Here is a 10,572-nt window from a genome sequence, read left to right on the forward strand (position 1 = left end):
TGTCTGAATGTATTACTGTACAGATGATCATCTGAATTAATAATTCCCAATATGATCTGGCTTAACCCTCCTGATCACTCGACAAGGAAGACAGAACCACGTGACGGATCACATGTCCTTCCTACGTCACACGGACCCCGGCTGAACGACGTACGGGTTGTATGTGGCTTCTGTGGCCTTCGTCACCGTTCTGCAACTGACCTTACCGCCAAAAAAAAAAATACATCATCAATCATCAATCATCATCATCATCATCATCTGTACAACCATTGTCGGCTGAGAGCGTAGTGGTGACGTGATGGGCGACAAGGTCAGGGCCGCTCTAGTGACCTTGATGTTTGTCGTTCTTGGGCCTCATCCTCATCCTCATCACTTACATCGCTGGGCTGGTGAGTCTCGTCGCTTTCTCGTCACTTTCGTTGCTCTTTGTTTGTTTTGGAACTTTGTGAAAGGAAAAGATGGCTTCATTTTTATTGCTTCTTTTCTTCTTTATCTTTGTTTTCTTCATTCATTGATCTTTACTTTGAATTTTGTTTTAACTGTCCCTTCTTTCTTTTTCTTTCTTTTCTCCTGTCTTTCTTTTTTTAGTCAGCATTTATGTAGACTGAAAGCAACAACAATAGCAATAATGCACGTTATTTATCAATTAACAATAACAGTAATGCAATTTGCTGGTTTGACAATAACAGTTGCCTATTGGCTGACAAATGCTCACTCAATCACTGACTCCGTCACTTACTCACTGACTCATTGACTCACACTCGCGCAATGAGCATGATAAGAACAGGGGAACTACACTGGACATTGACGGACAGTGGCGCTGGGGAAATGACAGCACCGGGAAGGAAGGAGAGAGAGAATGGTAACAATGGAGAAATAAGCGCCACACTCGATCCTTCACTCTTGACGAGAGTACAAGTCAGCAAGACACGAGTAAACAAGCAGACATACTTAATCGTCGTCGACAGAAGAGCGACGTGGAAACATCTGGAATGTGGAGACCAAGACCAGAAGAAGCTGGCATCGTGAGCAAGCTGGCGGCGGGGGTAGTGACAGGATGCTTGACACTGTGTCAACAAACCCTCCCGTGACATCTACAATATATGTGCAGCAGCTCTGTGTGGGCGGCACCCACGACACACCACCACCCCGCCCACAGCAGGTCAAACCCAAACACACAATCATCACCAGTGAGAGGAGAACAACAACAGAGAAGACAGAGCAAACAACAGGGTAGAAGGCAAATGTTCGGAGCTGATACAAGCGAGCAAATACAAACATCAAGCGACCTGTAGTCGACCTCAGTAGCACCAGTAGAGTCCAGGTAGAGTCCAGGTAGAGTCCATGCCCCGTAGAAAACGCAAAAGATTCAGCGATGTGAAAATAAAAGACTCATCGACTGCAGGAAAACACAAGAAACGAAACTGTCAGTAAATGACCCTCGTGTCACGACCCTCAATGACCCTCGTGATCAGCATCCATGGAAAGAAAGACCAACAACTATTTCTTTGTGTGCGACAGTTCCGCGTATAAACAAACAAACAAACAAACAATCAACAAACCAAAGACAGCAGGAAGACATCACTGGCAATGGCAATGCAGCAGGACACACTAACTCCAGTCTTGATAAGAGGCCTGCACTGCGTGTGTGCGTTTGTGTGTATACGTGTGCGTGTGTGTACATGTGTGTACGTGTGTGTGTACGTGTGTACATGTGTGTGTGCGTGTGTGTACATGTGTGTGCGTGTGTATGTGTATTCGTGTGTGTACGTGTGTGTATGTGCGTGTCTGTATACATGTGTGTATGTGTGTGCGCGCGCGCATGTGAAACGATTTCACCGATAGAACTTCAAGCTGACCTGTGACCTTTGACCTGCAGCTATGGGCATGCACCTGGCAGTCAATCCCTGCCGCGACCCTCTCGTCCTGGAGGCCGGGGTGCCGTCAGATATCACCCTGACGCTGTCTGACGCCGGGGAAGCTGATGTCCAGCTGTTGGTGATGAGGAAGCCCGTGGACATCCCGCACTTCATCACCGTCTGTTCCCTGGAGCACGCGGGCGACACGTGCACGGGCAGCAACCCTGACCTTTGTCAGTGTGTGGTGACCAACGGCCGTGACCTGGTCTACAGGGTCAGGAAAACATTCTCCAGTCAAGATGCAGGACTTTGGCGCTTCCACGTCTGCTGCAAGCAACAGATGAATAAGACAGTCAGCGTGCAAGTGCTCTGTAAGTGTATTTCTTTTGTTTTCGAGGAGGAGGGTGAGGAATGGTGGTGTGGCGGGAGCTAGGCTTTCTACCTGTCGCTTTGTCGGGTATTTATAGAGCTTGGACTGTACCGGTACTCCCTTTCCCACTGAGCTATCGACACCTCACACAAGTCAGGACTAAATCATTCATCCACAATTTGTACAGTTTTTCCTCCCTCTCTCTATCTCAGTCTGCCTGCCTGTCTGTCTATCTGCCTGCCTGTCTGCCTGTCTGCCTGTCAGTCTTCATCCCCTTCCCTTCTGTGATGTGTGAGATGACAGATGACGGCTAAACCAGAACAAATACAAGACCTTCAGTTGAGCAAAGCATGAGAAATAAGATGGTATTCATTCCAGAGGACAATTGCATGCAGCTTTATCTGGAAGCAGACAAAAACAATCTGACTAATGATCAATTAGAAGAGACGGATAAATTTCCAGAAGACTCACGGAATAAGTGAACCGTGGGAAAAGGTGGCCTTTAGGGTGGCGACTAGGGTAACTTCCGCGCGCCCCGCATCTGAGGGGAGCCCCACGATAGGAGACTGTTGTGGTGCGGTATACAGTCTACACTACAGCTAAAGGCCCCCACATGACACTCGCCCCCGCATGACACTCACCCAGGGCCCCGCACGACACTCACCCGCATGACACTCACCCAGGGCCACGCACGACACTCACCCGCATGACACTCACCCAGGGCCACGCACGACACTCACCCCGCATGACACTCACCCAGGGCCCCGCATGACACTCGCTCAGGGCCCCGCAAACTACTAAGGATGCCTCTGCAGTGGGGAGGGGGATGTGGGGCTTGTCCCTAAACTAACGGCGACCATGAGACACGGCGACTACCAGGGTCCACTCGACAAAGAGCTGGAGACAGTCGGGTGCTGCTGACATCACAACAGGTGACATCTATTGCCGTACACCAGCATCAGTCTGACTGACTTCCGGGTGCTGGTGACCATCGGCTTCGGCAACATTTTCATCACTGAAGCAACTGGAGACTTTCGAGAAGATGAAAGGCGGGTCTACATACACACAGGGCCGTGCTTATGGGCAGGCAGACGAGGCATCTGCCTAGGGCCCCGCACATTTCATTAAATAACAACCGTGGCGATCGTGGTGTCAAGGGCCCCGCACATACCCTATGCCTCGGGCCCCGCGGGGGGTAAGAACGGGCCTGCATACACATATACCTTAAGTTCAAGATGTCCACATTTCTCTCAGCGAGATCCCTGACCCTGCCAAAGAGGAGACACAGGCAGTGTTGTTTGTTCTTTGAGTTTCACTGATTTCCGTTAACCCTTGAATAACACTTAATTACAGCATTAAGAAGACTTTTGCTCATTAACCCTTCAACTGTCACTACAATCTTGTGTTAAATCGTCTTTACAAGGTCTAACTCTCTTGTCTATGACGGCTGTCAACTACCACTCTACCCACTGAACCCTTCAGAGCAAAGACTACGTCGGGTGTCTTCACAGAACAGCAAGCGGAGGTTGAGCGGGGGATGCCCCGGAAGTCCGGCTAATGAAGAGATGCCTTGACCTTATTTGATTGCACGTCTGTGAGCGCACCTTGACCTCACCCCTAGCCTCACAGAACTCACAGAGCCTAGAGATCGGCATCGTGATGTAAAGACCTCGCAACCCTCCTGTTACTAACATCTGTCAGTATGACCCCAAAACGTGTTGTCATCTCCTTGTTACACACTACTTGTCAGTATGACCCCAAAACGTGTTGTCATCTCCTTGTTACATGCTACTTGTCAGTATGACCCCTGAAACGTGTTGTCATCTCCTTGTAACACACTACTTGTCAGTATGACCCCAAAACGTGTTGTCATCTCCTTGTAACACGCTACTTGTCAGTATGACCCCAAAACGTGTTGTCATCTCCTTGTTACACACTACTTATCAGTATGACCCCAAAACGTGTTGTCATCTTGTAACACACTACTTGTCAGTATGACCCCAAAACGTGTTGTCATCTCCTTGTTACACACTACTTATCAGTATGACCCCAAAACGTGTTGTCATCTTGTAACACACTACTTGTCAGTATGACCCCAAAACGTGTTGTCATCTCCTTGTTACACACTTCGTGCTCCTTTCAAACCTGTCATGTTATTTTCCATTGTGTGTTCAGCCTCTGCGCCGACCAGACAGCCTTCTCCACACACCACGTCGAGCAAACAGGGTGAGCGGAACTCAGCCTGATATTTTGCTTCTTGCCTATATCTTGGGTATGTGTGCGGTTGTTTGGTTGGTGGGTGGATTGGTGGGTGGATTGATGGGTGCGTGCGTGCGTGCGTGTACCTGAATGTTTGACACCGAGGTCTAACCCCGAGTCTGGTTGTGAAGCTACTTACAGCACACGCGCTGGCCACGTGCAATGGTCCTCAGTCACGCAGATGGATACGTTGCCTTTGACCTCTGATCCGTTGAGAGGAAGTGACGTGAGCTTTTTGATGCTGCTCGTCAGCCTCATAGTCGTCATCCTGTTGGTCTGCGTGATCTTCACGGCTGTGGTCTGGTGCCTCCTCAGGCTGTACGCCCTCCGACAACAGCCATGCGTGACCACTGCCAGTGAGTTGACATCACTTCTACACTTGCTTGCTTGGAACACACACACACACACACACACACGCACACACACACACGCACGCCCTCCTTAGTTGAGAGTCTGACAGTCTGACAGTAATGACGTGTAGCCAGTAATGACTGTCATTACAACTAGCAATAATTGTAATTGTAAAAAGTAGTAAGTGTATTTTAACTAGTAATACAAATAATTAGTAATGATTGCCATTAGTAGTAACAACTGGGATTATTTAGCAAGCCTGTAGTAGTCATTATTAGTAGTAACAACTGGCATTATCTAGCAAGCCTGAAGTAGTCATTATTGTTAGTAACAACTGGCATTATCTAGCAAGCCTGAAGTAGTCATTATTGTCTGTTAACAACTGGCATTATCTAGCAAGCCTGAAGTAGTCATTATTAGTAGTAACAACTGGCATTATCTAGCAAGCCTGAAGTAGTCATTATTAGTAGTAACAACTGGCATTATCTAGCAAGCCTGAAGTAGTCATTATTGTTAGTAACAACTGGCATTATCTAGCAAGCCTGTAGTAGTCATTATTGTTAGTAACAACTGGCATTATCTAGCAAGCCTGAAGTAGTCATTATTGTCTGTTAACAATCGTTATCACCTGCGTGTGTGTCTCTCTGCCTCCACGGTCACGTACCTGAGCTGCCAGCATCTGCTCAATCTTACAGTTGATTGCTGGAGCAGGCAATGAGTTACAGTTGGCATGACAATTACATATGACATAGATGCTACACGCTGTATATATATTAGAAATTATTAGGTGTGACATTGAATTATAACTGGCATAATAATGAGATATTGAATCGTAAATATTCCTCACGTGCTTCGACTTGAGGGAGTAAATGGCAAATAATTCTGCTGTCCTTTGCTTCTCCACAAGAACCCGAGGTCGGTGTGCAGCCGGAGGGCAATCTGTAAGTGTACCATGATGACGATACGTGTAGATGTGTGTATAATGATGACGATACGTGTAGATGTGTGTACAATGATGACGATACGTGTAGATGTGTGTACAATGATGACGATACGTGTAGCTGTGTATACAATGATGACGATACGTGTAGCTGTGTGTAACATGTTGACGATACGTGTAGCTGTGTGTAACATGTTGACAATACGTGTAGCTGTGTGTATAACGATGACAATACATATATAGCTGTGTGTACCATGTTGACGATACATGTAGATGTGTGTACAATGATGACGATACATGTAGCTATGTGTAACATGTTGATGATACGTGTAGCTGTGTGTAACATAATGACAATACATATATAGCTGTGTGTAACATGTTGACGATACGTGTAGATGTGTGTACAACGATGACGATACATGTAGCTGTGTGTAACATGTTGACGATACGTGTAGATGTGTGTAACATGATGACGATACGTGTGTAGCTGTGTGTATAATGATGACGATACGTGTAGATGTGTGTACAATGATGACGATACATGTAGCTGTGTGTAACAGGTTGACGATACATGTAGCTGTGTGTAACAGGTTGACGATACATGTAGCTGTGTGTACCATGATGACGATACATGTAGCTGTGTGTAACATGTTGACGATACATATATAGCTGTGTGTACCAGGTTGACGATACGTGTAGCTGTGTGTACCATGATGATGATACATGTAGCTGTGTGTAACATGTTGACGATACGTGTAGCAGTGTGTAACATGATGATGATACATATATAGCTGTGTGTAACATGTTGACGATACATATATAGCTGTGTGTAACATGTTGACGATACATATATAGCTGTGTGTAACATGTTGACGACGCTTATAAACGATAATTAACGTCACCCCTCGCTTCTCTAACACACAACATTTTACGTCACCGCCTCAAAAAAGATGTCTTTCATTTCTATTACGTCACAACTATAACGGCTTCCGCCTCTCTTTGATATCTATAGTTATTTTTTTTTTTAAAAACTTGTTGACGGAAAGAAAAGCTGAAACCATTTTACACTTTGCAGGTATGAAGAAGTGCTGGACGATAGCTTGGCGCTAAGCAGGTGCACGACAGGTGAGGACAGCTGACCACACGTTGCTGCTAAACTCGGGAAACACTCTGTGGTGTGTGTGGTGTGTGTGGTGTTAGAGGTGTGTGTGTGTGTGTGAGGTGTATGTGTGTGGTGTGTGAGGTGTGTGTGGTGTGTGGTGTGTGTGTGTGGTGTGTGTGAGGTGTGTGTGGTGCATGAGGTGTGTGTGTGAGGTGTGTGTGTGTGAGGTGTGTGTGTGTGAGGTGTGTGTGTGTGAGGTGTGTGTGTGTGTGTGTGTGTGTGTGTGGTGTGTGTGAGGTGTGTGTGGTGCATGAGGTGTGTGTGTGAGGTGTGTGTGTGTGTGAGGTGTGTGTGTGTGAGGTGTGTGTGTGTGTGTGGTGCATGAGGTGTCGGTGTGTGTGTGTGTGAGGTGTGTGTGTGTGAGGTGTGTGTGTGTGAGTGTGTGTGTGGTGTGAGGTGTGTGTGTGTGAGGTGTGTGTGTGTGTGAGGTGTGTGTGTGTGAGGTGTGTGTGGTGTGAGGTGTGTTCGGTGTGTTCTACAGTTCTGTGACCAGATGCGGTCATGCATGAGTAGCCTTGTACAATTGTGACTTTTGTCCTGCTAGGCGACCATCTGCTAGGTCACAAATACCGACACCTGTCGACCGTCCCGTCTCCTTGTGGTTGCGGCGATGCTTCTAAGGTCCTCGCCAGCGACGACGTCGTCTTCGGAGTAAACGATCGAACGATGTCAGGTCAGTGGGCTTGCATGCGACCCTCTCTCACCCTTCCCCACTAATGCAGTTCATCAGCACCCCCCAAATCTGTTCATCAGCCCTCAGTCAGTTCATCAGCACCCAGTCAGTTCCCTAGTCTTCATTTACTGGTGCTTTCTTCCTAATGTTGCCTTCCTTAGCTGAAGCTGAGACCGCTGATGGTAACAAACATTAATTCTTTGGTAATTTATGTATGTCTTTATCTGCGTGCACCCAGTGGAATGTCATCCTGCTGTTTCAGTGTCCACTTTGTTTCCTGCTGCCAGTGGTAGCCACTACCAGGGCTGCACAGACAGACAGCACAGCATCTATCTGACTCCCTCAGAGAGCACGAAATGACTGACATGCCTACAGGACACAGCGGCACTTGTTGACTACAGCAAGTAGCACAGCATCAGTGTGACTCCTCTACACACCAGCAAGTTACACATGGCTACTGCAGATAGTGGCACTTGATAGCACTTGTTACTTTGACATCACTTTCTACCTAATAACATTTTTGAATACTAAAAAATTTGTTGCATATAGCTTTTCAATTTGTTTGAATCCTCAAATTATTGTAATCACTGTTGTCTTGTCTACAGATGTTCTACAAATCCTGTGACTGAATAATAAGAGAGAGAAAGAGATGGAGTTTCAGTCTTGTCTAATTGCTGGTCTTTGTTCTGTTTTAACGGCTGCCTGTAACCTGTCAGCAGCATTTGCACACTGCACATTTGAATCTTGAATAAGTTTTTAAACATTCTTCTCTGTAATATGATGACATTCATAATTTGAGCATCATGTCAAACCATGGAGTTTGATTTAGTCAAGCTGGATTTGTGATCTTGCTTATTTAACTCTAGCCATCTGTTTGTGTATGTGCTGTATCTGTATATATTGTATGTGTATGTACTACGTGTGCACTGCATACTCTATGTCTGTGCTGTATCTGTATATATTGTATGTGTATGTACTGTGTGTGCACTGCATACTCTATGTCTGTGCTGTATCTGTATATATTGTATGTGTATGTACTGTGTGCACTGCATACTCTATGTCTGTGCTGTATCTGTATATATTGTATGTGTATGTACTACGTGTGCACTGCATACTCTATGTCTGTGCTGTATCTGTATATATTGTATGTGTATGTACTACGTGTGCACTGCATACTCTATGTCTGTGCTGTATCTGTATATATTGTATGTGTATGTACTGTGTGCACTGCATACTCTATGTCTGTGCTGTATCTGTATATATTGTATGTGTATGTACGTGTGCACTGCATACTCTATGTCTGTGCTGTATCTGTATATATTGTATGTGTATGTACTGTGTGCACTGCATACTCTATGTCTGTGCTGTATCTGTATATATTGTATGTGTATGTACTGTGTGCACTGCATACTCTATGTCTGTGCTGTATCTGTATATATTGTATGTGTATGTACGTGTGTGCACTGCATACTCTATGTCTGTGCTGTATCTGTATATATTGTATGTGTATGTACTGTGTGCACTGCATACTCTATGTCTGTGCTGTATCTGTATATATTGTATGTGTATGTACTGTGTGCACTGCATACTCTATGTCTGTGCTGTATCTGTATATATTGTATGTGTATGTACTGTGTGCACTGCATACTCTATGTCTGTGCTGTATCTGTATATATTGTATGTGTATGTACTGTGTGCACTGCATACTCTATGTCTGTGCTGTATCTGTATATATTGTATGTGTATGTACTGTGTGTGCACTGCATACTCTATGTCTGTGCTGTATCTGTATATATTGTATGTGTATGTACTGTGTGCACTGCATACTCTATGTCTGTGCTGTATCTGTATATATTGTATGTGTATGTACTACGTGTGCACTGCATACTCTATGTCTGTGCTGTATCTGTATATATTGTATGTGTATGTACTGTGTGCACTGCATACTCTATGTCTGTGCTGTATCTGTATATATTGTATGTGTATGTACTGTGTGCACTGCATACTCTATGTCTGTGCTGTATCTGTATATATTGTATGTGTATGTACTGTGTGCACTGCATACTCTATGTCTGTGCTGTATCTGTATATATTGTATGTGTATGTACTGTGTGCACTGCATACTCTATGTCTGTGCTGTATCTGTATATATTGTATGTGTATGTACTGTGTGCACTGCATACTCTATGTGTATGTACAGACGGACAAGCTTGCGTCCCTTTACTGTCGCCACAAGAGGCCCAGTAGGCAGCGACCATGCTTCTCACACACTCGTTATTCGTTGTCCTTCATCTCAATGCCTGGCTTTTTTTTTCTGTATTAGCAGACATGCAAACAAAAAGGTTTGAAGCAAAGTGCCTGATTTTGATACAATAACTCTATAAATAAATAAATCTTTTCTGTATTATTGGGATTTTTTTTTATTAAAAGGCAATAGAACTTGTAGGCCTTTAACTCGGACGTTTAATTTTAAATGTAGAAAAGTAGAGAAAGATTTATATAATGCTCTCTCTCTCTCTCACACACACACATTCAACATCTGGTATCATGTATGTCAACATTTTCCGACTCGACAACTGCTGTGTGGCAAGTGCACTATGATCTACAGACATGAACTTTAGCCTGGGGTCGGTTCTTTAAACTTGCTGGAGTGAGCCCAGAATAGGTCCACCTTCTTGACGACAGATTGTTGTCTGTGCCAGGTTGTCCACAATAACAATGAAAGCCAGGATCCGACATCCCTGACCCACCCCGACTATAGTTGCTGCCCCGACTGTGGGAGGGGTACCACCTATTGCACGTTTACCCTAGGAGGTTGACAAGAGTGGGGCTAGAGGGGGAGAACAATAAACCTTGTGAAGGAAGCAGTCACAGCGAAAGTATCAGGAAGATAATGCAGACGAAACACTAGATGTGTGTCAACTCCAGGTCATGTCACTCAATACTTTAACCACATCA

At 45.2% G+C, this 10,572-nt stretch overlaps 1 protein-coding gene across 3 annotated transcripts; it reads left to right on the plus strand.

The window, feature by feature from the left end:
- Positions 1-107: 107 nt before the first annotated feature.
- LOC112575946 lies at positions 108-8,264 on the plus strand. Of its 3 annotated transcripts, none has more exons than XM_025258098.1 (8): positions 108-389; positions 1,880-2,230; positions 4,405-4,455; positions 4,620-4,844; positions 5,702-5,780; positions 6,855-6,904; positions 7,486-7,614; positions 7,877-8,264. In XM_025258098.1, the coding sequence occupies exons 1-8, from the start codon at positions 299-301 to the stop codon at positions 7,972-7,974; spliced, it is 1,074 nt and encodes a 357-aa protein (XP_025113883.1). In that variant the 5' UTR covers positions 108-298; the 3' UTR covers positions 7,975-8,264. The 3 variants fall into 3 exon arrangements, with proteins under 3 accessions (XP_025113883.1, XP_025113885.1, XP_025113884.1); XM_025258099.1 differs by having other exon boundaries at positions 109-389; positions 5,747-5,780; XM_025258100.1 differs by lacking the exon at positions 7,877-8,264 and having other exon boundaries at positions 6,855-6,954.
- The last annotated feature ends 2,308 nt before the right edge of the window (positions 8,265-10,572 follow it).

This window comes from Pomacea canaliculata, linkage group LG11, assembly GCF_003073045.1.
Source record: "Pomacea canaliculata isolate SZHN2017 linkage group LG11, ASM307304v1, whole genome shotgun sequence".
NCBI lineage: Eukaryota > Metazoa > Mollusca > Gastropoda > Architaenioglossa > Ampullariidae > Pomacea > Pomacea canaliculata.